This window comes from Suncus etruscus, chromosome 18 (assembly GCF_024139225.1).
Source record: "Suncus etruscus isolate mSunEtr1 chromosome 18, mSunEtr1.pri.cur, whole genome shotgun sequence".
Taxonomy (NCBI): domain Eukaryota; kingdom Metazoa; phylum Chordata; class Mammalia; order Eulipotyphla; family Soricidae; genus Suncus; species Suncus etruscus.
In genome coordinates this window covers 61,186,020-61,211,079 of record NC_064865.1, presented here as the reverse complement: position 1 = coordinate 61,211,079, position 25,060 = coordinate 61,186,020, and the positions used below count along the sequence as shown (strand labels likewise).

General features: G+C 46.9%; 2 protein-coding genes across 3 annotated transcripts in view; both read left to right on the top strand.

Annotated features, from left to right (window-relative positions):
- Positions 1–12,214, top strand: part of LOC125996065 (serpin B6-like) — a 56,625-nt gene extending 44,411 nt beyond the window's left edge. The window contains exons 1-6 of one of the 2 annotated variants that reach the window (XM_049765025.1): positions 6,986–7,153; positions 8,124–8,264; positions 9,732–9,849; positions 10,348–10,490; positions 10,898–11,053; positions 11,810–12,214. In XM_049765025.1, the coding sequence (XP_049620982.1) occupies positions 6,989–7,153; positions 8,124–8,264; positions 9,732–9,849; positions 10,348–10,490; positions 10,898–11,053; positions 11,810–12,214 (1,128 nt within the window). In that variant the 5' untranslated portion in view covers positions 6,986–6,988. Of the gene's footprint in view, positions 1–6,985; positions 7,154–8,123; positions 8,265–9,731; positions 9,850–10,347; positions 10,491–10,897; positions 11,054–11,809 lie in introns of those variants that run through there. The other variant, XR_007491209.1, reaches the window with a different exon arrangement.
- A 1,990-nt stretch (positions 12,215–14,204) lies between these two features.
- Positions 14,205–23,370, top strand: LOC125996246 (serpin B6-like). Its single transcript, XM_049765197.1, is given in 6 exon segments — positions 14,205–14,317; positions 15,157–15,274; positions 16,312–16,429; positions 18,468–18,610; positions 22,314–22,469; positions 22,966–23,370. Coding segments are annotated over 6 exon segments (1,053 nt in total).
- The last annotated feature ends 1,690 nt before the right edge of the window (positions 23,371–25,060 follow it).

The following is a 25,060-nucleotide window of genomic DNA, read 5'->3' as shown; positions in this document are numbered from 1 at the left end:
AAATGCATTTCATAGTTGACATAACTGATAATAATACAATTTTAGGGAGACTGAAAGCAACATGTTTTTTTAAAAAAATAGAAAACTGAAAGAAAAAGTAAAGCGATGAAAGAGAAAGGAAAGAATATTTTTGACTCATAAAGAATTCATTGAAGCAGCAGAAAGTTTAGTAAGCTTTTCATTTTTAAAAATTAAAAGGATAATATTTAAAAAATACAGTAATAATGGAGTGAGAGTAGCAATTGTTGTTTGCATTGACCCAGCAAAATATGGGTAAAATGAAAAAATAAATAAGCCGTAGCCTAAATACAATGAGACTTTATTACTGAAGTTTTCTGGCATAAGATTGACCTGGGGTTCCAGGCATTCTAGGTTATCCAACCCCTGAGTCATTCACGACAATTTTTTTTTCACACATTAGCTGAATTAGTTGTTGTTGGTGTTCAGTTTAAAGATTCTGGTTTCTGTGCTACAAAGGTTCTGGTTTCTATGTTTCATCGAAGTCAGGATATGGAGCGTCCTCAAGTTTCACCTCATGATTAGATTCGGAGTGTCCTGGTCCTGCCCTGCAAGCAAGTTGTTGCTGTTGCTGAGTCCTCTGGGTGTTAAGGGAACACTCCTTGGAGTAAAGTTAATGCCAGGGTAGAGTTAGGGTCTTCCCTGATAGAGGATTGCTTCCTGATGATATTGTAGACAAATGTGGTCGTTTCTGTAGATGGTCAATGATTCAGGTGTGTATGGGAAATGCCCATTATTTGGAGGCCTGAGCTAAGTCATTATGCCAGTGTTCAGGGTATAAGGACTAACTGCATTACAAAATTTGTGTTCCTATGTCTATTAGATACTAACTTGTTTGCATATGTAGTATTTTTCAATTTTAATGGGCCTATGAAAAGAGGAACAATGCCACAATGTATTATTGTATTATGTATGTATTATCTCTTGGGAGCCGAGGGAACAATCCAACAATTTCCTTAACTTGGTTCTAACATGAATTCTAAAGCGAAAGACTATTCTACCCGAATTCCTTATTGAAATGATCACAAAGAAAGAAAGAGAAACAAACAAATGAACAAAAAGCAATAGGCACAATTGTCACTGTATAAGAGGATATTCACTAAGAGTTATAGTGCTTAAGGGAATACATCTAGGACACACTTTTGGTCTGTGATTTGGCCTTCTGGAGTCTGAAAATTGACTCCCAGAGTTTCATATCTAGGAATGCCTTTGAGTTGAAGCTAAGCAGAAACCTAGTATGGTAGCAACCACAGTTATACAGTGAAGGATGGTGGAAGACAGGAGGCCACTAACAGTAATTAAGTAGGAACCGAGTACTAGTTTCTTCTTGGCCTCATAGTCTATATTTCTCTTTTGTAGCTGGTTGTCAGCTGGCTCCAATGGGGATAATAATGTGCTTCATGGAAAGCCAAAAACTGAGGGTAAAAATAATTAAATGTGGGGGTAATAGGAGGTGGGAGTGAAGGAGTAAAGGACTAAAACTGAGCTTCTGGGTGGTGAGCCAAGGGGGGAAGGAAAGTACACAACATAGACATTCTGTATCTGACAAACAGATTAAACCCAAAAATATCCAAATAATTGTCTATACTTTTCGCACTGGGGCACTAGCCCCCATGCAGTTTCATAATGGACATGGGTAGGAAGGAAAGTTGCCTGCAACTTCCTGAAGGCAGCACCTTTTGTGCTGCCATTCCTCATGCTGGCAAAAGCTCCTGGCTCCCAGGAAGGAAAGAGATCCTTCAAAATCTAGAAGCCCAGAAGTTTACCACCCCACCAAAACCCTCCTTTTGCAGCTGGTGATAAATGGAGAAAGGCTAGGGTCCCCTTTAAACTGTTCACCGGGATGCACCTCACTGGACCCCTGAGCAAGTGGTTCAGGTGGTAGCCCTGGAGTTCCAGAGGTAGGAGGTAGAAGGGTGCTGGGTGACCCAAGCCTTGCACCCCACCTAGGCCTGGTTAAAAGGCCTTTGACTCTCCCTCTTTTATGTCCTCGCTCTGTCCTTCCATGATTCCACCCCACCCACAGTGATTACACCCCACCACTTTGTGCCTCTGTCCCACCCAATCAGCTTTCACTCCACCCTCAATAGCACCTCATAACCCCACCTAACTCAGTATTAACCCTGAACTTCTCTGCAGTAACCCCACCCAAATTCGTGACAACCACACTCATAGTGGCTTAGTTATGCCCACACAGGCCATAGCTCTGACCCATGTCGCCCCTCACTGGTCCTCTCCAGTGTGCCCTCTGACTCAGTCCTGGAGCCTCCAGTTCTGGGTCTATATCCAAGAATCACATCACCTGCCCATTTCGCTCCATCCTTCAGGTGGAAAGTGAGCTAACCTATGAGACGTTCAAGCAGTGGACATGAATGGACATGACAGAGGAGCGGGAATTGATCGTGCTTTTCCCAAGGTTTAAGCTGGAGGAGAACTATGACCTGGTGGCTGTCCTGGGGGTACTGGGCATGACCCTTGCCTTTAACCTGGCCACAGCTGACCTCTCAGGCATGTCGACCAAGTGGGACCTGTACGTGTCCAAAGTGATGCACAAGGCCTAGGAGGAGGTCAATGAAGAGAGTACTGAGGTGACAGCAGTCACTGGAGCTACAGTGGAGTTTCACAGCACCCTATTTCTGCACCGTATTTGTGTTGACCACTCCTTCCTCTTCTTTATTCAAGGCAGCCAGAACCAAAGCATCCTCTTCTGTGGTTCTGTTTCTTCTCCCTGAAGGGCCCTCCAGGACCATTAAGCTCACAACCCTGCCAGTTGTGCCCCTCTGCAGCCCGCTCTACTAAGGAACTTGAGTCATCTCCACAAAATAAAGTGTCTCATTTGCAACCAAACCCCTGCTTTTGTGTGTTTTCTGGCATCTGAATTGAGTATTTCAGTGGGACAGAGGCTCCTTCCTTCAGAAGGACTGTCCCCTTCAACACTGTCCCCATTTAGGTATGGGGTTCTGGAGCTGCACTAGGCCAATGGAAATTCTTCTAGGCAGTGGGTATAGGACTGCTGAGCAGGTTAGTCCCAAACAGAGTGAGGCAGGCAGTCAGGACCTGGCAGTGGGGAGCTGGTCTCAAGAACCCCATATAGAGTTGCTCTTGCCCCAAACTTTCTCATTGTTCCACATTAGCCAAAACAGAAGAGGTGGTGTGGCTAATTCAGACCAGGAGCAATCAATCAGTTGTATTCCCACACACAGAGATTATGGTTCTGGATAAATACTCTGGCTAACAAGTACTACATGGAGCCTGAGCAATAGCAGAGAGCAGAAGGCTGAGTTCAATTCCAAAATTTCTGTATGGTCACTTGAGCACACAAGGAGTGTTTTCTGAGTCAGAAGCAGGAGTATTCCCAGAGCACTGTAGGGTGTGGCACAAAACCAAAATCTAAACAAGGAAAAAAAATAAGGAAAAACGAGATAAGAAAATAGTTGCAGCTTCTATCACTAGGATGAGTTATGCTCAGCATGTAGAGCTCTGAAGAGCCAGGAAGATTATTCAAAGAAAATCAGACTCGAATGTGTTCAATCCCCACTACTGAGCCATGTTGTAAAGTCCTATGTTGCCAGTTCTGTGTGTTTTCCTTTAATTTAGATGGTCTAATTTTTGCAGGCTCTAATGTTGCTTTCCCAGCTAAGAATGTCCTTGTTCTAGACCGAGTCTTCTTTTTCAAGGACTGTGCTATCTCTTAGTCATCATTTTCCCCAACCTCCTGAAACCTATTCTGTCTTGTAACAGAAAGTTGGTATGAAGGTTTTTCTTTTGGGCTTCTGTGACTGTTTTTTCGGTTGAGCTTAGGTGGCTTCTGTGACCATTTCACATCTAATTTGGTGTATTCCAACTGACCTTCACCTGGCTCTGTGCTGTAGGGCCACTCTTCTTGTCACGGTAAATCAGTAGTAGAATTATGGTGGTGTCACACAGCTGTGTAAATGGTCTCAGGCTGCAAAACTTGGAGAATCTGTGAAGCTGAACTTGTGAACATATATGGTCATAGCTTTTAAGATAAAAAAATTTGCGACCTAGTGTTTATTTCACTGCCACATACCTAGATTGTATCTGACAACAGTCCCTTCAGCATTCTGGCCAAAGGCAGTTAGGTGATGAGACAGAGGCCCTAAACAAACTCGGTGCTGGGTCCAACCTCTCTGCCACTAGACCTTTCTCACTAGAAGAATCTCAAATTGCACCATTCCCACTAAATGCATCTCATCAGATGGCACCATTAACATTTACCCACTTTGGTGCCAACAGCTTCGATGTGAGGCTGAAGGAAACACTCAATAGTTGACGTTTTCTATCCCTGGACTGCCCTCCGGAAAAACTCGGCCTGTCATTGTTTCTCATAAGTCCCTATCGCTTTTTCTGCTCTCCAGGCAGGTGTAGGGAGCACAGACACACTCAAGTCTCCTTCCACTTCAAGGACAGGGTTTGGTGATTTCTTGTGCTTCCCAATCATCCTTTCTGGAAGTGATTTGTGTTTTGTGGTGGCAGTGAGGATGCAGCCAAGGACCTAGCCTGCCATAGAGTGAGAGGATAGGAACTGGAACCTTGCTTAATTTGCCCTTTCCAAGAGCCAGGGTGTTAGCTGTTTCTGGCCCTCTACCTGGGCCTGGGACCGCCTCTCTCCCTGGGTATATATATATAGAGAGAGAATAGAGCATTCCTCCTGGCTCTAGCCAGTGTGATCTGCTAGCTGCAGAAGACAGCAAGATATTCTGGGGTAAGTATCTCCTTTGGGATATGTAGGATTCACAAGTGGGATTCAGGGACTGGACTCCCCAGGACTCTCTCACAAGAAGGGTGTCCTTGAGGTACTGGGTTGCTCTGAGCAGGCGAGTGTTCCTGGACTGGGCAGGAGAAAGTTGCATGTAAGAGCGGACTTGGAATACTGGAAGTGCTTGGAATCTTTGAGAATACAAGCAGGAGTGTCCCCGAAGATCTGGGCACTCTGGGTGGCCTGGAGGTTTGTCCCTGATGAGACTGGGACTCCTGGGGAGGTTGGGGGGCTTGGAGTGTGCTGGAGGAAGGAGTGACTGGGAATAATCTTGGGGCCTGGGATCTTCCTGAACTGGTGGATGGGCCTGAATACACAGGATAAATGTATATCCCAGAGGGGAACTTGTGGGGGACTGGGGACACTGGGTGGCCTGGAGAGGCACTGAACAGAGGGGTGAACAGGGGATGGGGATGCTTGGACAGGTGGCGTGGCCTGGAATGATCAGGTAGGACCTGATTGTCCTAGGAGCCAAGGGCACACTGAGAATGCACGCACAGGGACCTGCAGGCAGAAGGAACCAAAGCAAGTGTGCTGGGGACCAGAAAGTCCAGGAGGGCATGACTTCTTTGGGGAAGTGTTCTTGGGAGGGCTTGTTTTTCTTGGACTGTTAGGTGTCTGAAGTGGGCGTGTTCTTTGAAGGGCATGGCTTTCTGGAGGGGTGTGGCCCTGGAGCCCATGATCTTTGAGGACCATAGGACCTAGATTCTAGGCTCGTGGCTTGGGCATGCCTCCTTTGGAGGGCGTGGTCTTGTTTTCCTGAATGGGCGAGACCCACGTGCCTGTGGTCTCTGATGGGCATGGCCATCCAGTCCACTTCCTCCTCCTCTCCCCTCCCTGGTTACCTCGGCTCAGTTAAAACCAGAGCTGGCTGACTTTGTTTTATTTATTTCTTTGCTGAATTCATCTTTCCTGTGGGTCCTTCCTGCTGATGATTTGATCTATGAAATTGCCTCTTTATTTTTTTTATAGTGATGACTAGACACGTAGATCTTTTCCATCTTGGTTGGTGTGAGTCAGGCTGTGATTAAAGTAGAGCTGCGGGCATCATTTTTCGGCGGACCACACCCAATTTAATCAGAATTTGATCTTGACTCCATAATCAAGTAATATGCCCTAGTCAGACTTAGGGATTATCTATGGTAGTGGGGATTGAACCCTAATTGTCCAAGGGCAAGGGAAGCCTACTTTTGTTCTATTTCTCCAATCCCCATTGGGCATCTATTTTGAGGATAGGGGGAACACGAGCAGTACTCATTGGTTACTCCTGGCTCTGTGTTAAAAACTCACTCCTGGCAGGCTTAGGAGTCCCCATGGGCTGCTGGGTATCAAACCAACGTAAATTCCCTAATGGCTGTTTGCTTTTTGATTGAGTTTAATGTGTGTGTCCCATGGATAATTTTGTTTATGTGTTGGTGGGGAATGCAACCAAGGCCTCACACATGTCCTCTACCATTAAACCACATTGCTTTTTTTTATTCTGGGTCCATGCCCAGGCTGCTCAGGGGTTTCTCTTAGCTCTTCAGTCAGGGATCACTCCTGGCAGGTGCTCAGGGACCTTCTGGGATTTCCAGCTTGGTTTTGTGCAAGGCATGTGTCCTGCCCCCTGTATCCGGGTCTCTCTGAATCAGCAAACTCCATTTTTGTATTTCAATAGATGCTCTGCTTTCTTACACAAAGAGACAGCATGAGTTCTGCATGTTTGTGTGTGCAGTACTCTGATTTGTAGTTTCTGTATTTTTTTTTTTGTTTGGGACACACCAGTTGGTGCTCAGGGATTACTCATGGCACTCAGAAATTGATTTTTGTAGGCTCAGACTATAAAGGTTGCAGTGATGGAACCTGGGTTGGCCTTATGCAAGGCAAATGCCTTCCCCTTTAGCAATGTCTCTGGGCCCAACTTTCCATCTGCAGTAATGGCGGGACTTGGGCAGTCTGGAGATATGGTCAGAAGGTCTTCTGAAATAGGCTTCTCAGACAGGGAAACTGAGGGCCGGGTTTTCATCCTGGGTTCCATGGATCACTTTTCCTGTCAACTCAAGGTTTCTTTCTTCCTTGCTAAGAACCTGTCTGGATTGTGGGGAATCTCCCAAAAAAGCTGAGAGAGTGGTACCCCTCTGGGCTACTGCTACTTGTCCTGCGAGGCAGGAAGGGAGCGTGACCTGACCTCACTCTCGCAGGCTTGTAGGCATGGCCGACATCCTGAAAGCTAATATCACCTTTGCCCTGGACCTCCTGAAGAAGCTGGGAAAGGACAGCTCCCGTAATGTGTTCTTCTCACCCCTGAGCATCTCCTCTGCCCTGGCTATGGTCTACCTGGGGGCCCGGGGAAACACTGCGGAGCAGATGTCCCAGGTATGAACATGCAGCCTTGGTGAGCACTTTCCTAATCTTAGGCATGAAGTGCTAGTGATGGGAGATGGGTCCAGGGAGATGGAAACAGTGTGGTTCTTGGCAGAACCCCTCTTATCTCTGGAGGGCTGGATAGGTTCTCTTCATTCTGATGAGGTGGTTCACCACCCAAGATCCTCTCACTTAGAACCACTCATTTTGGGGCCTTTGTCTGTGCTGTGTATTCCAGGCCAAGCTTGTTCCTGGGTGCTGGGCCTCGTTTCTTTACTCGAGGCTTTTAATTATTTTCGGGAGACTCCCATTTACTCATGCCTCCCAGAGATGTGCATGGGAGATTCATGGCTAGTGACAATTAGGTGACAGCCTTAGCTGTCCTCTGCCCCTGCCCCTCCCCTCCAGCCCTTCTTCCTATCCATGGAGCTCCTTGGCTCCTTCCATTCTTCCAAACTGCTACTTTCCCAGGACTCTGGGTCACTTAGCATCTGCCGGAGTCTTCAGTGGCTACACAGCCTGCTGGCAAAGGAGAGAGTGTGTTCAATCCCCAGATACTTCAACACCCCTCTGGTTGTCATAAAGAGAATTTGCTACTGAGCTAGGAAAGTTGCTCTCATACAAGTAGGAGAATGGGGGGAGGGAGTCTTCTTGCCAGCAATTCGGGCCTCCTTTCCTGACATGAACATTGTTTGGTTTCTAAGCCTTCCCTGAGGCATTTAGGGGACCCTGATCTCCCTCATACTAGGGCTGTGGAGAGCAAATAGGGCAAATATGGCATCAGGAAGGTCAGAGCACATCTCAAGTTTGGGAGAGAAGGAGCTTCCCCTGGCAGCCATGTAGACTGCATAGTTCATTGCCTGGGGCTGCCATGGTGTTGGTGGATGCTTCTGTGCAGGGCTTTTGGTTCAGTACTTGAGCCCTGAAATTTGGAGCAGGGCTCCAGGCTTTGCTGACTGGTACCTGCCATGTGTAACTGCAGGCTCTCAGCTTCCACCGGGTCAGAGGCGATGTGCATCAGGCCTTTCAGGATATGATGGGCTTCGTGAACAAGCCAGGTGCCCAGTACCAACTCAAGATGGCCAACCGCATCTTCGGGGACAAGACTTATGAGTTTTTATCCGTAAGTGTTGCTTAGTGCACCCCGGGAAGAGGAGAGGTGGGTAGAGGGGAGCTTGTGAGGATGAGGGTTGCTGCCAGTCCACACTGGACATGTCTCGTGCCCGAGTCTGGGTAATATCCTTGGTTCCAGATTCTACCTGGGGTTTTGTGCCAAGTCACTAAAGCGTCTATAATGGGCCAGACCCTGTTCAGCATGAAATAGAGATGTAAGCACAACAAGACATCTCAATCAGTGGTTTTCACAGATTTATTCCATGTGTGTCTGTGCGTGTGTGTGTGAGAGAGATAGAGATGAAGAGAGAGAGAAGTAGAAATTCTTTAAAACAGTATTTTTTTTTCTGGTTTCATCCTCTGGGAACACACTCTAGATCTCTTGTTTGTTTGTTTGTTTGTTTTTTGTTACTATTTAGCTGCCCTTTGAGAAGTAGCTTTACTTAGGGTCTTCTAAAACTCTTCTAAAACTGGCCCATAGTTTAGTCTGGGGCCGTGGATGACCTGGGACCCATTAAAAAGCTTGAAGCTTTTTAATTTTTCCTGGAGACTCCCATTTCCTCATGACTCTCCAAGTTGTGCATAGGAGATTCATGGCTAGTGTTATTTAGGTGAAAGCCTCAGCCATCTTTTGCTCCTGCCTCTCCACCCCCCAGTTCTTTTCCCTGTCCCTGGAGCTCCTTGTCGCCTTTTATCCTTTCAGACTGCTACCTCCCCAGGACTCTGTTTCACCCTGGCATCTGCAGGGTTTCTTCAGTGGCTACACAGCCCAAAAGGCAAAGGAGAGAAGGTGTGGTCAACTCCCAAGTCAATGAGGTGTCTATATAATGGCCTCGCCATAATCAACCTGACATAGAGATGTGAGCATAACACGACATCTCAATTAGTGGTTTTCACAGATTTATCCTCTGTGTGTGTGAGAAAGAGAGAGACAGAAAGAGAGAGAGAGAGAGAGAGAGAGAGAGACAGAAAGAGATATAAAAAATACTTAGGGGTCTTTCAAGGTCATACCTGGTGGCACCCAGGGGAACCATATGGTGCTGCAGACACTACTGGAGGTGACTACATGGAGGTGGCTACTTGCAAGGCCTAAAGGATATTTTTTCCCTGTGCTGTCTCTACAGTCCCCATAGCTGATTTTATGAAGTAATTATTATTGTTTTTGAGGCGACAATCTGCATGTTCAGCACTTATCCTGGCCTCTTTGTTTAGGGATACTCCAGGCACTGCACTCAGAAATCATTCCTGGTATGCATGGGGGAACCTTAGGTGATGCCGGGATTGAACCTGGATTGGTTGTGTCTAAGTCAACCAACCATCCCGCTGTGCTGTGCCAGTTCTCTGCTCTGTTCTCTCCCATTTCACTCCTCACTTTCATGAACACTTCCCCTGTGGGAGTGATGGGTCGATGTTGGATCTGTGCGGGGGGGGGGGGGGGTCTTGAAGGAGCAACCCCGAGCATGCTTTTGTCCCCCAGTCTTTCAAGGACTCCAGCCTCAAATTTTATCATGCCGAGATGGAGGAGCTGGATTTTTCTCAGGCCACAGAGCAGTCCTGGAATCACATCAACTCCTGGGTTGCCCAGAAGACAGAAGGTGAAAGTCCTCTTATTTGATCTAATGTTTACAGGGGCCACTTTTGACACTGACTGAGGTGGTGGGGGCAACTGGGGGATTGTGCTGGGACCTAACTCAGTGCCTCCCACAAGCCAGGCATGTTCAGTACTTCTTGAACTCTGGGCTGTGTCTAACCACTACTTGGCTGTCTTTTTTTTTTTTAATTCCTTTCTTTCCACTCTATGGCCCACATCTTACCTCTCACACACCAGGGAATTGCCCTGAACATGTTCATGAGTGGGTTTTAGTCTAGTGATGGCAACTTTCTCTTTGTCCTTTGTACTCAGGTGCAAGAAAATCAATCACCCCACTCTCTGCACATGACTCCAGTCTCTTTGGTGGCTCTTTTCAAGATCTACAACCCTTACAATGTGTTATAGGCTGTGTCTAGATTGTGTGTGTGTGTGTGTGTGTGTGTGTGTGATCTTCTGGATCTCTCATTATGAAATGTCTTGAGCTAAGTTTTCTTTTTTCCAGGCAAGATTACTGAGCTGCTCAAGCCTGGTACAGTTAACTCAGAGACTGCGCTGGTTTTGGCCAATGCCATCTACTTCAAAGGAAACTGGGAGAGGCAATTTAAGGAGGAAAATACTGAGGAAAGCCCCTTCAAAATCAGCAAGGTGAAGCCTGTGACTCACTGTTCAAGAGTGTGGATTTTAATTGGTCCCCTTAGTGAGCCTGCTGTACCTGCCCTCCTTCCCTAGCTAGCCTGGGGACTTTCTATCACTCTCACCCCATGCTAGAACCTCAATGGTGGTTCCTGCATCCTACAAGACCTAGGGCCTCCACCTCTGCTCCAGGCCTAGGTCCCACCTGCCTATAACTGTGTGTGAGAGGCAGGAGGTTCCTTAAGGTCCCCAAGAAAATCAGCCATGTAAGGAGAGGACCAGGACACCCCACATTTGGTGACAGAGCTCACCCACAGCCTGAGGGATCCATGTTGAGCTCTAAAGTAGGGGTGATTGTGGTGGGGGTGTTTCTGAACTTGTCTGTCACTGGTGTCCATGGTCCCTCCTTGTCCCTCCAGAATGTGAGCAAGCCAGTGCAGATGATGCGCCAGTCAGCCACCTTAAAAATGACCTACATTAAAGAGATCTTCACCCAGATCCTGATGTTGCCCTATGTTGACAAAAAACTGAACATGATCATCATGCTCCCGGATGAGGACAGGGACTTGAAGACGGTGAGAACTCAGGGACAGTGGCTGTGATGGCCCCATTGCTGGCAGAGGCCATGATTTTCCCGGCCCCATTGCTGGCAGGGCCCATGATTTTCCCTGCCCCCTTGTGCCTTTTCCTCGAACCTTAGTGCTTTGCCCCACCTCTGTGTACAGGCCAAGCCTCTCTTCAAACTGGCCCTGCCTCACTATGCCCCCCCCCTTTTTTTTTACCACACCCTGCCCATCCATGCCCACATCCTGCCTCTATGTGCACAGACCCTGCCCCTCCCTGTCCTAACTCCTTCCATGCTCTTACCCCCCCCTCCGAATAACTACCCCCTGCCCTCCAGGCATGTGCTTTACCCTCACCAGCTTTCATCCTCCCCCTCAACAGCATAACCCCGCCCACCTCCCCGTCAATGTCCATTTACATTGTAACTCAACCTATCTCTGGCTTAACCATGCTCTAGCCACTTCCTTCTCTGCACTGACCCCACCCATATCAGCATAACTATGCCCATCTCCTTTATAACCCCCCATCTCCATAGAAACCCCTCCCATATCATTTGTGACCCACCCACATTCTTCACACCCTTTAGCTGCTTAGCCAAGGCCATATTGGTCATAGATCTGCCCCATTGTCACCCCTCCTCACTCCACAAGTACCCTAAGACTCTATCCATAGTTGCTGCTGGAGTGCTCAGGGCACCTCCTGGTGCCACCGGCTTGTGTTGTTATCCAGAGATCATATCGCCTGCCCTTCTTGCCTCCTTTCTTCAGCTGGAGAGCAAGCTGACCTACGAAAAGTTCAAGAAGTGGACGCGAATGGACATGATGAACGAAGAGGATGTGGAGGTGCTGCTCCCCCGGTTTAAGCTGAAGGAGGAATACGACCTGGAGGTCGTCCTGAGGGAGCTGGGCATGACTCTCGCCTTTGACCAGGCTGCAGCCGACCTCTCAGGCATGTCGTCCAAGCAGGACCTCTGTCTGTCCAAGGTGGTGTACAAGGCCTTGGTGGAGGTGAACGAGGAGGGCACTGAGGCAGCAGCAGCCAGTGAAGCTAGAGAGATGGTACGCTGTGACACCATCTTGCCCGAATTCTGTGCCAACCACCCCTTCCTCTTCTTCATTCAGGATAGCCAGACCCAAAGCATCCTCTTCTGTGGGCGATTTTCTTCTCCTTGAAGGGGGAGCCCAAGGACCCTGAACCTTGGGCTGCCTGACCCTGCCTGCTTCCCTACCCTGCCTATTGTGCCCCTCTGCAGCCCCCTCCCCAGGGTACCTTGGGTTACCTTCAAAAATAAAGCGCCTTCTTTTTTTTGTTTTGTTTTTGTTTTGTCTTTGTTTTTTTTTTTTTGGGGGGGGGGTCACACCCGGCAGTGCTCAGGAGTTACTCCTAGTTCTATGCACAGAAATCACTCCTGGAAGGCTCGGGGGACCATATGGCTTGCCGGGATTCAAACCACCGTCCTTCTGCGTCTAAGGCAAATGCCTTACCACTGTGCTATCTCTCTGGCCCCAAGTGCTTTCTTTTAAACCACACTCCATGCTTTTGTGTTTCCTTGCATCTGATCATTCCAGAGGGTTGGAAGCTCCTTCCCCAGAGACTGTCCCCATCTGGGCACAGGGTTCTGGAGCAGCTCTGGGCCAAGGGGGCTCTTCTGGGCAGTGCAGTACAGGACTGCTGGGCAGGTTAGCCCCAGTGGAGTGAGGCAGGCAGCCAGATCCTTGTATTGGGGAGCTGGTCTCACAAACCCCACACAGAGAGCTCTTGCCTCAAACTTGCAAAACAATTTCCCATATTGCAAAACAATTTCCCATAAGCCACAACAGATGAGGGGTGCAGGTTAATTTAGACCAGGCGCAATCAATCAGTTCCATTTCCCATGCACAGAGATCCAGGGTCTAGATAAATACTCCAGCTAATAACTACCACTTGGAGTCTGAGAAATAGCATAGAGGGGACGATATTTGCCTCACGTGTAGCTGGCCTGGATTTGATCCCTGGAATCTTATAATATTCCCCGAGTCTGCCAGGAGTCATTTCTGAGTGCAGAAACAGAACTAAACCCTGAGCATGCCAGATGTGGCCCACAAACAAAAACTAAAAACAAAACAAAACAAAAACAACAAAGCAAATGAGAAAATGAAAATAAAAGGTAGAAAGAGGTGAGAAAATAGGTGCATCTTCTATCACTAGGATGAGTTATGCTCAGCATGTAGAGCACATGAAAGGCCAGGAAGATCATTCTTAAGTCAGGGACATGGGCCTCACATGACTTCAGTCTGCACCCCTGAGCTGTTCTGTGTTTCCAGGTACTGGTATTAACCTTGTCGCCAGTGGCAGAGTATAGGTAGGATTGATCTCTCAGCCCCCTGAGTATTGAGTGGTCTAATCCCACCTATAATAGAAAACTGTGGAGATGTAAACCCACTTTGGAAAAGTAAGGAGTAGAGAGAACCTGGGAGGTCAGGCAATTGCCTTGTATGCAGGTGAGCTAGATTCATTCCCTGGCACATATTTGGTTCCTTGAGCACCATCAGGAGTCACTTCTGATTGCAGACCAAGGAATAGTATCTGAAAAATGATTGGTGTATCTCCAAAATCCACAAATAAAAAATGAACAAGTAGAGCCAGAGCGATATAGTACAGAGTGATTTCTGAGTGCAGAGGCAGGAGAAATACCTAAACTCTGCTGGATATGCCCCCATAAACAAGAGAACAAAACAAAACAAACAAAATGAAAGAATGTATTGAAAAATGAAAATATGAAAGGAAATGCCAAGAACTCTGACCCATACAACATACCTCGCCCTAGAAATCCTATAGAAAGAGCTTGAGTTGGTTGGAGAGTTCAAATGGGCAGAACACACAGTAGATCCTGGATTGATCTCTAGCACAGATGCGGGTCTTTGGGCTCAACCAGGAGGGGTTCCTGAGCACAGTTTGGGGTGACCCAAGAGGCCAAGGAGGTTGACCATGTTGGGATATCACTGGATGGCATGAGGAATGAGGGGATACTGGGAGAGGATGACTTGAGACACCCCTTCTAGAGGGATGCAGGCCTCTTCATGCAGCTGACACACTAGTAGTAAGATAGGATCTAAGAACAGTATATAGATCTAGTGGATGAGCAACATATAGCACCATTCACCTGACCTCTGCCCACTGAACATGTCCACAGGGCCAGTGCCTGAAGAACATGTGGAAATCCATAGGAGGAAGCAAAGAGGGGTGCCTGGACCCAGGAAACCCCGGGGGCGTGGTCTCTCTGGGGGCGTGGCCTTGTATGGGCATGATTTCTGTTGTCTGTCTTGGTGCTGTGTTTGAGATTTATTTATTTTTTGTGTGAACTCCCAATTTCTCACACCTCCCCAAGATGTGCATGGGAGATTTGTGGCTTTTTTTTCCCCTCTGGGGATAATACCCAGGGTCTCTGGTGACAGGCAGGCGACAGGCTCAGACTTCTGGCAAGTATCTCTGCCCCCTGCCCATTTTCTAGTCCCCAGAGCTCCTTGTCTCCTTCCCTCTTCTCCCAGACTGATTCCTTCCAAGGACTCTAGGTCTTCTTGGCCTCTGCTGGGGTTCTGCAGTGGCTATACAGCCCCAATGGCAAAAGGAAAAGGGTGTGGTCACCCCCAAGTCCTGCAATACCCCCTCTGGTTGCCAGAAAGAGGAGTTGCTCCTGAGCCAGGAAAGTTGCTCTTATAGCAGCAGGAGAATTGGGAGGTCTTCCAGCTGTCATTTGGGGCCTCCTTTTCTGACAAGAACATGTGTGTTTTTCTAAGCCTTCCATGGGGCTATAGGGGGATGTGGTGAGCTTCCTCATATGAGGACAGCGGTCAGTAAATAGGGCAAACATGGCATCAGGAAAGTCAGAGCACACCCCAAATTTGGGAGAGAGAGGAGCTGCCCATGCTGGCCCTGCGGGAAGGCCTGGCTTAAACCTGGCTCTGCAGAGCTCAGTTACTGAGGCTGGCCACGGGGGGTCCTCTGTGCAGCACTTAAAGTTCAGGGCCTGGGAGAGTCATGGGTGAATAGGCTTGGGTTTTGGAGCAGGCTCCAGGCTCTGATGAATGGTGCCTGTGCTTGTGTGAACAAAGGCCCTCAGCTTTCACCATATCAGTGGCGACATACACCGGGGCTTCCAGGGCATCATGAGCGCCACGAACAAGCTGGGTACCCAGTACTAGCTCAAAATGGCCAACTGCATCTTTGGGGCCAAGACCTTTGAATTCCTGTCGGTAAGTGCTGCTGTGTGTGCCCTGAGAGGGAGCGAGCTGGAATGGTGGCTATGAGCAAGGTTAAGGGCATAAGTCCATAAGTATGGGCATGCCTCAGGCCAGAGTCTGAACAATACACCTGGTGCCAGATTCTGCCTGGGTTTTTGTGTCAAGTCACCTAGGTGGCTGTCATGGGTTCTATGAGAGGCTGCCCCAATTCAGCCTGACACAAAGACAAGAGCACGGAACAACTTCAGAATTAGTGGTATTCACAGATTTACACTGTGTGTGTGTGGGGGTGAGGTGGGGTGGGCGTAGGTGTGAGAGAGAGAAAGAGAGGGAGAAAGAGAGAGGGAAAGAGACTGTTCGACAGTGATCATACTCTTGACTTTGTGCTCTGGTAACACTCTCTGGCCCATTTTGTTTATTTTTTGTTATATTTTTTTTGCCCATGAAAACACCTTGGCCACTTTTAGAGAAGCAACTTTATTTATTCGCTTTATTTTGAGTCTACCAAAGTTCTGTTGCTCCTCCTGGTGTTTCCCATCCGGCCAGGTCTACAGTTGAGTCTTGGGCCTGGGTGACCCTGGGAAGACCTGGGCTACCTCGCCATACTTAGGGGTCCTTCAGGGCTACACCTGGTGGTATTTCAGGGGAACATTTGATGCCAGGCTGGCTACATGCAAAGCCAGAAGGATATTTCAATCCTGTGCCTTCTCTCCAGTCCCCAAAGCTGATATTTGAAATTCATTATTATTCTTATTTTTGAGGCCACAATCTGCATGCTTAATGCTTACCTTGGCTTTTATGTTCAGGGCTTACTGCTGGCGCTGCACTCAGAAATATTCTTGGAAGGCTTGGGGACTCTAGGGGATGTCAGGGATTGAATCTGGGTTGGCTATGTTAAGACAACTGCCTTCCCTTCTATTGTACTGTTCTGCTTTTTCCCATTTCATTCCTTGCTTTCATGAGCACTTTCCCTGCAGGAGTGATGGGCTGATAGGGGGTGTGTCTAGGGGCCCTGAAGGAGCATCCTCAAGTATGCTTTGTGCCCCCAGTCTTTCAAGGACTCCTGCCTCAAATTTTACCATGCTGAGATGGAGGAGCTGGATTTTGCTCAGGCCACAGAGAAGTCCCGGAAGCACATCAATTTCTGGGATGCCCAGAATACAGAAGGTGAAATGCTTTGTTTGATCAAATGTTTACAGGTCCATTCCTGGCACTGACTGAGGTGATGGGGATTGGGAAACTGTGGTGGGACCAAACTCAGCACCTCCCACAAATCAGGCATATGCTACCTCTTGAACTCTCACTCGTCTCACCATTTTTTAAATTATCTTTACTTAAACACGGTGATTACAAATATGATTGTAGTTGTATGACTACAGTCATGTAGAGAACACCCCCTTCACCAGTGCAAGATTTCCACCACTAATTTCCCAGATCACCCTCCTCCCCACCCCACCCATACCTGTACTCCAGACTTTCTATTTTACTCATTCATTCACATTGTTATGATAGTTTTCAGTGTAGTTATTTCTTTAACTGTACTCATCACTCTATGTGGTGAGCTTCATGTCATGAGCTGCACCTACATGGGTAAATGGGGGGAAATAAGAGTTGGGACTGAGGCAGTAAAAGATTAGAAATGAGGTATCTGTGAGATTTCCCTGGGAGGCACCAGGTGGAAGACGGAGACCTTCCTTTGCCTCCACCCCACCCCTGTCTCGTCTGTGAGGTTTCCTGGTGGTGGCACCAGAAGCTGTTATTTCAGTGTGAAAATTTCTAATTTCAGTCAAGTCCTCTTGATGCTTAATTGTTCTCCAGTCAAGTCTATTGATGCTTTTCTTGATCTCCCTGAACATATTCCATAATTCTACTCTAAGCCTCTTACTTAAGAGGATACTTAGCTTTTTCCTACTTTTTGGATTATCAGGGAAGCCATCTTGATTACTTTAAATATGGGGGTGTACTGCAAAATTGCTCCATTGGTAAGGCTGTAGATAGCTTCTTACAATGTGGAGAAATGGAATTCAGGGGTTACAAGATAAGCGTGGCCGCACTTTTCGGGTGTGGGTCCTGGAGGGATTATGGTCCTTGGTGTCTCTGGGCTGGCTCAGCAGAAAGAAGGCAGAGAGCACGGCCGCCATCCTTTTTAAGTCTCTGGTGCCCAATCACATGGCAGGAATTAGCCCCACATTTGTTGGTTGGGGACATCTTACCGCGTGTGGGTCCTGGAGGAATTATGGTCCTTGGTGTCTCTGGGCTGGCTCAGCAGAAAGAAGCTGTCTCACCATTTTTTAAGTGTAAATGTAATACTTTAATATATTTGTTGTCAGTTTGTCCACTAATTATATGCAAACTGGAATGTTATTCATTTTTTCCCCTAAGTAACTGTAGAGTTAATGAAATTCTTTCCTGGGGCTGGAATAATATCACAGAGGGGAGTGATTTGCTTTGCTCAGGGCTGATATGAGTTCGATCCCTGGCCTCCAGGATTGATGCAGATCCAGTAGTCACTTCGGAAGCACCACCTGGTGTGGCTACAAAAATAAATAAGAGCCATTTTCTTCTGAAACATTATCAGTGGGTGACATTATTTTCTTTGGCCTTCCCTTTCCTCCCTCCCTCTCTCTTTCCTTCCTCCTTTCCCATGCCCAGTGATACTAGGGATTGAATATTGGGCTTTTCTGTTTATGACTAAAACCCAACTACAATATGCTTGTAATCATGGTGCTTAAATAAAGATTTTATAAAAAAAATAAAACAGAATATTGGGCTTCTTCACACATACACTTCAGTCCCTTGGGCACTTCCCCAGTCCTGACCTCCCCCTTTCTGGTGTCTGTGCTATCTCTTAGTGTTTGTAGGGCTCTTCCAGAACAGTGAGCCCTTCCACTGCTTTTCAGAGCAAGTGGCTTTTGTTATGGCACACATGTTACCTCTCACAGGCCAGGGATTTGCCCTCGCATAATCATTTGTGGATTTTAGTGTCATGATGGCAATTTTCTCTTTGCTCATTGAACTCGATTGCCATGTGCAAGGCAAGCACCCCACTCTCTGCAACTGGCTCTGGCCCCTTTGATGGCTGTTTTCAGGATCCACAGCCCTTCACATGCTGTTATATAGGCTGTGTCCAGAGTATGTGTGTGTGTGGGGAGGTCCCCAGGCTCTCTCATCTGAAAATTTCTTGAGCTAAGTTTTTTCTTTCCAGGCAAGATTACTGAGCTGCTAGAACCTGATACTGTTAGTTCAGATACGGTGCTGGTTTTGGTCAATGCCATTTACTTTAAAGGAAACTGGGAGAGTTCGTTTAAGGATGAGGATAACTGGGAAATACCCTTCAAAGTCAGCAAGGTGAAGCCTTTGGATTACCTGGGCAAGGGTGGATTTTAAATGGCCTTAGTTGTTCTAGTGGAGCCTCCCCTTCCCCGCTTGCCTTGAGAACTTTCTGTCACCCTCACCTATGCCTGGACCTCAGAGGCAGTTCTGAATCATTTTTTTCTTTTATAAAGTCGTTATTTAAGCACCATAATTACAAGCATGAATATAGATGGTTTCAGACATAAACAGAAAATCCCCATTCACTAGTGTAACATTCCTACTACCAATGCCCTCCTCCCTCCTTCCCAATCCCTGCCTGTATTTGAGACAGGCATTCTACTTCTCTCAGTCATTAAGATTGTCATAATAGCTGTAAGGGTAGTTATTTCCCTAACTTCACTCACTATTCTTTGTGGTGAACTTCAAATTTTGAGTTGATCCTTCTGTCCCTTCCAGCCCTTAACTCTATTGCCTCTGGGCCTTATTATAAAAATGTCTTTTATTTTTCTTAAAACCCATAGATTAAACTATTCTGTGTCTCTCTCCCTCTGACTTATTTCACTCAGCCTAATAGTTTCCATGTCCATCTATGTATAGGAAAATATCATTGTTGCAAGTCAGCCCCTGAAGAGGTTGACTGATGGAGGGATGGAAGATGAGGTCTTTCCCCTCCAGCTCGGAGCATGCGTCTGCCACCCTGTCCAGCTGATGGTTCTGAGGTGAAAAGGTGGGTAAACAGCTCGCAGACAGTCAGGCTTGTGAAAATATTAGCTTTATTCGGTGGACAAGACTGAAGTCCAAAGCCTCAGCATCAGTTCCAGCCAAAAAGCCCCTCGCCTTCCACAGACCCTTGTTTTTATGCTGCGGACTGTTTTATCCTGATGAGATAAAAAGTTTCTAAGCATAACCTTAGTGAGTTCATTTTCCCACTGGAAGTCAAGCGGGAGCACGAAGAGGCGAATATGGAATAATGAATTATAAAATATAAAATGAATGAGACCACACAGAATGCATGGGGACTTGCGTCTAGAAAGACGAAGAGAAATTTATTTTTTGAGCTGGGTAGCTTTTAAGGGTGAGCTTTGGAATGCGGGGAGTAATTTTTGACATCAAAGAAAGTGGGAGATGGTCAGGGAAACAGAATGAAAGACCATGGCTAAAATTTGCATATTAAAGAACCAATACTGAAGGTGAAAAGAAGTTTTGTTTTGGGTTAGCTTTGTTTTGGGTAAGTAGGAGAAACCAGGTAATTTTCAGGGAAGTGGGAAGAGAGAGAAATGTTTTAGAGTTTTGGGGAAAACTGAAAATTGCTTTACTATGAGCTAAATTTTGGGAAAAAAACATGATCTTGGCGCAAAAGTAGCAAAGATCACAAGAGCTGGTCAGTGGGAGACTTTTGGCAGAATTTGTACTGTCCTCCTTTGTTAAAAAGAATTACTAAGGCCTGATTTCTAATAATGGTCAAAAATAAAGAGAGAGATAGTTACAGCCACTTTAGAATTATGGCCAAACACTCCACGCAAAGGGTCAACTGATTTTGACTGCTCTAAGCGGGCCTTTTTGGCAAATAATTCTTTTTCAGGAGTGCAACACTTTTTTGATGTGTGCCCTTCCTGAGTGGGGTGTAACATTTTTATCCCCCAGAATCAGGTACCATCCAATGGTGGGATCAGATACCACCCTAGGGTGGGGGCAAAATGCCAGGTCACACCCTAGGGTAGGGCACAATCACCAATCAGGTTAGGGTCAGTAACATAATAATCTCCTAAAATATTTACAATCACAACAATCATGACTTAATTTTTCTGATGGCTGCATAATATTCCAATGGATGTATGTACCACAATTTCTTTAGTCATTCATCTGTTGAAGGGCATCTTGGTTGTTTCCAGAGTCTGGGTATTGTAAATAGCACTGCAATGATTATAGGTGTGAGGAAGAGATTTTTGAATCATATTTTTGTGTGCTTAGGGTATATCCCTAGGAGTGTTATAGCTGGATCATATGGGAGCTCAATTTCCAGTTTTTTTTTTTTTTTTTTTTTTTGGTTTTTGGGCCACACCCGGCGATGCTCAGGGGTTACTCCTGGCTGTCTGCTCAGAAATAGCTCCTGGCAGGCTCGGGGGACCATATGGGACACCGGGATTCGAACCAACCACCTTTGGTCCTGGATCGGCTGCTTGCAAGGCAAACGCCGCTGTGCTATCTCTCCGGGCCCAATTTCCAGTTTTTTTAGGGGTCTCCATATCGTTTTTCATAAAGACTGGACTAGATGGCAGTCCCACCAGCAGTGAATGAGTTCCTTTCTTTCCATATCCCTGCCAGCACTGATAGTTCTTGTTCTCTGTGGTGTGTCCCAGTCTCTATGGTATGAGATGGTACCTCATTGTTGTTTTGGTTTGCATCTCTTTGATAATTAAAGATGTGGAGCATTTTTCATGTGTCTTTGGCCATTTGTATTTCTTATTTGAGAAAGTGTCTGTTCATTTCTTGTCCTCATTTTTGATGGGGCTATATGTTTTTTTCTTATTAAGTTCTGTCAGTATCTTGTATATTTTCTATATTAGTCCCTTGTTTGATGGGTATTAGGTGAATAGTTTCTTTCATTCTGTACGTAGCTTTTGTATCTTTTTGTTTGTTTGTTTGTTTTTAGGGTCACACCCGGTACTGCTCAGGGGTTACTCCGGGCTATGTGCTCAGAAGTCACTCCTGGCTTGGGGGATCATATGGGACACCGGGGGATCGAACCTCGGTCTGTCCAAGGCTAGTGCATAGCTTTTGTATCTTACGAACTATTTCCTTTGAGGTGCAGAAGCTTCTCCGCTTAATATAGTCCTATCTGTTTATCTCTTCTTCCACTTGTTTAAAGAGTGCTGTTTCCTCTTTGAAGATGCCTTTAGTCTCAATATCATGGAGTGTTTTACCTACGTTTTGTTCTATATGCCTTGTGATTTCAGGCCTGATAACAAAGTCTTTAATCCATTTGGTTTTGATCTTTGTGTATGGTGTTAGATGGGGCCTGAGTTCACTTTTTTTGCAAGTGGCTAACCAGTTGTGCCAACATCACTTGTTGAAGAGGCTTTCCTTGCTCCATTTTGGCTTTCTTGCCCCTTTATCAAAGATAAATTGATTGTATATCTGGGAAACATTCTCTGAATACTCAAGTCTATTCCACAGATCTGAGGATATGTCTTTATTTCAATATCATGCTGTTTTGATAATGATTGCTTTGCAATACAGTTTTAAACTGGGGAAAGTATTGCCTTCCATATTTCTTTTTTCAAGAATTGCCTTAGCTATTTGTGGGTGTTTATTGTTCCAAATGAATTCCAGGAGTGTTTGATCCACTTCTTTGAAGATCCATATGGGTATCTTTAGAAGTATTGCATTAAATCTGTACAATGCTTTGATTCCTGCATCTTAAAAGGCCTGGTGCCTCCATCTATGATCCAGTTAGGTCCTGGTCCCACCTGCCTAGGCATCGTATGTCAGGCAAGCTTCCCCTCATTTCCCAAGAAAATGAGCTGTGTAAGGAGAGGTCCCAGGACATCCCACATTTGGTGACTGAACTCACCCACAACACAAGTGGTCCATTTTGAGCTTCAAATTGAGAGTGATTGTGGTGGGGGTGCTTTTGAACTTGCCAATGCCCCAGAGCAGCTGGTCTGCCTACTCTGGCTGTCACTGGGAACCCCGGGTGCAGCTCCATGGTCTCTGTCTCTCCATGTGCTAGCAGAACAAGAGCAAGCCAGTGCAGATGATGTACCAGGAGGCCACCCTTAAAATGACCTACATTAAAGAGATCTTCGCTCAATTCCTGGTGCTGCCCTATGTGAGCCAAGTGCTGAATATGATCATCATGCACCCGGATGAGGACAGGGACCTGAAGACGGTGAGGACGCAAGGACAGTGTCTGTGATGGCCCCATTTCTGTTTATTAGACCCGCCCATCTTGTACTGTCCACTCCCTTACTCTACCCCTTAGTGACTACCCCCTCTTTCATGCCCACATCCTACATCTCTGTGCATACTCCTAAACCTTTATATCCTAGTTTCTCCCCTCTATGCTTTCACCCAGCCCCAGGCTATGCCCAGCCCCACCATACCAGTGCCACACCCACATCATCATTAGCCCCACCCCATCTCAGTCCTAACCCACCCATCTCTGTTATGGCCACACCCATTATTGGCATGGCCACACCCATTATTGGCATGGCCACTCTCACACAGGGTATATCTCCATCCATGTCTCTTCTCCCCACTCCCCAGGTGCCCTCTGACTCCATCCACAGTTCCTGCTACACTGCCCAGGGTGGTCTACTGCTGCCCACAGAGTAGTGTCCATGTCCAAACCTCAAATCACCTGCTTTTCTTCCCCCCTCCTTCAGGTGCAGAGCGCGCTCACCTATGAGAAGTTCAAGGAGTGGACTCAAATGGACATGATGAACGAAGAGGATGTGGAGGTGCTGCACCCCTGGTTTAAACTAGAGGGGAACTATGACCAGGAGGCTGTCCTGGAGAAACTGGGCATGACTCTCACCTTCCACAAGGCTACAGCCAACCTCTCGGGCATGTCGCCCAAGCAGAAACTGTGCCTTTCCAAGGTTGTGCACCAGGCCTTGGAGGAGATAAAGAAGGAGGGCACCGAGGTAGCGGCAGCCACAGGAGTTACCGTGGAACCTTATTGTGCCAGGAACCTGCTATGCTTCTGTGCAGACCACCCCTTCCTCTTCTTCATCCAGGACAACCAGACCCAAAGCATCCTCTTCTGTGGCCAATTTTGTTCTCCTTGAGGGCCATTCCCCCAGAGATCCTGAACCTTGGGCAGTCTATCCCTGCCCTCTCTCTTACCTGCTGAGCCCTTCTGTAGCCCCCTCTCCAGGGGACCTTGGTCATCTCCCCAAAATAAAGCTTCTCATTTTGAACCACAGCCCCTGCTTTTGTATGTTTTCTTGTCTCTGAAATGAACATTTTAGATCAGGGGTGGCAAACAAGTTCGACACAAAGAGCCAAAATTTTAAACTGTGAGAGTCAGAGAGCCACCCCACGAAGTGACCTGCCAAAACAAACAAACACACAAAAGCATATAATTTTAACAATAATTTATTAAACACATATTGCATTTTGACATTTTGAGAGAGGGTCATAATCCAGCAGTGATGGTGAGGGTGTGCTGCATCCTCCACACTCAGAACTCACGGCCAGATGTGACTCAACATGTGACACAAGGGTCCCCCTGCTCACTGGTCCGTGCAGTTGTTTCCGAGGGATGGGAGACGGGATGACACAGCCTGGGGGCGGTACTACATGCTTGGAGATCTCTCCTCAGATGTCCCTCCTCAGAAGCAGCAGAACAAAATCCAAACTTGGCAAAGAGCCACAGTATACAATATCATGATAAGAGGCAAAGAGGCGCATTCATTTTGGCCCGGAGCCGCATGCAACTTGAGAGCTGCGTGTTCACCACTCCTATTTTAGAGGGTTTGAGGCTCCTTACCCAGAGGGACTGTGCCCTCCAGCACTGTACTGACAGGGCATGGGATTCTGGAGCTGCTGCACTGGGCTAATGGGGGCTCATCTAAGCAGTGGAGTAGAGGGATGCTGGGTGGGTTAGCCCACAACAGAATAAGACAGGCAGCCAGGGCCTGCAGTGGTATCTGGAACCTCACATGGAGTGCTCTTGCCCCAAACTTGCTAACTGTTTCCCATAAGCCACAACAGATGAGGTGTGTAGGTTAATTCAGACCAGGAGCAATCGATCAATTCTATTCCACACACAGAGATCCTGGGTCTGGATAAATACTCCAGCTTCAAACTACTCGAGCCATAGCACAGAGGGGAGGATATTTGCCTTGCATGCAGCTGGCCTGGGTTTGGTACCTGAAATCTTATAATGTCCCCCCAAGTCTGCCAGGAGTCATTTTTAAGTGCAGAAGCAGAAATAACCCCGGAGCATGCCAGATGTGGCCCACAAACAAAAACCAAAAAAATTCCAAAATGATAAAAAAAATAAAACAAATGATAAAATGAAAATGAGAGATAGAAAGAGGCAAGAAAATAATTGTAGCTTCTATCACTAGGATGAGTTATGCTCAGCAAGGAGAGCACATGAAGGGCCAGGAAATCATTCTTAGGGCAGAGACTCAGGCCTCACATGACTTTAGTCCTCACAACTGAGCTGTTCTATGTTGCCAGGTCCTGGCATTAACCTTGTCACCAGGTGACAGAGGATAGTAGGAGCGAGCTCCAAGTTCCCTGAGTATTGGGTGGGTTATACCACCAATAAGAGAACACTGAGAAAAGATGGTAAACCACATTGAAAAAGTAAGGACTGAAGGAGTCTGGGAGGTCAGGCATTGCCTTGTATGCAGGTGACCTGGGTTTAGTCACCAGCACCACATTTGATCCCTTGAGCACCATTGGGGTGAATTCTGAAGGCAGGCCAAGGAGTCACACCTGAAGAATGGTATTTGTCTTGCAATT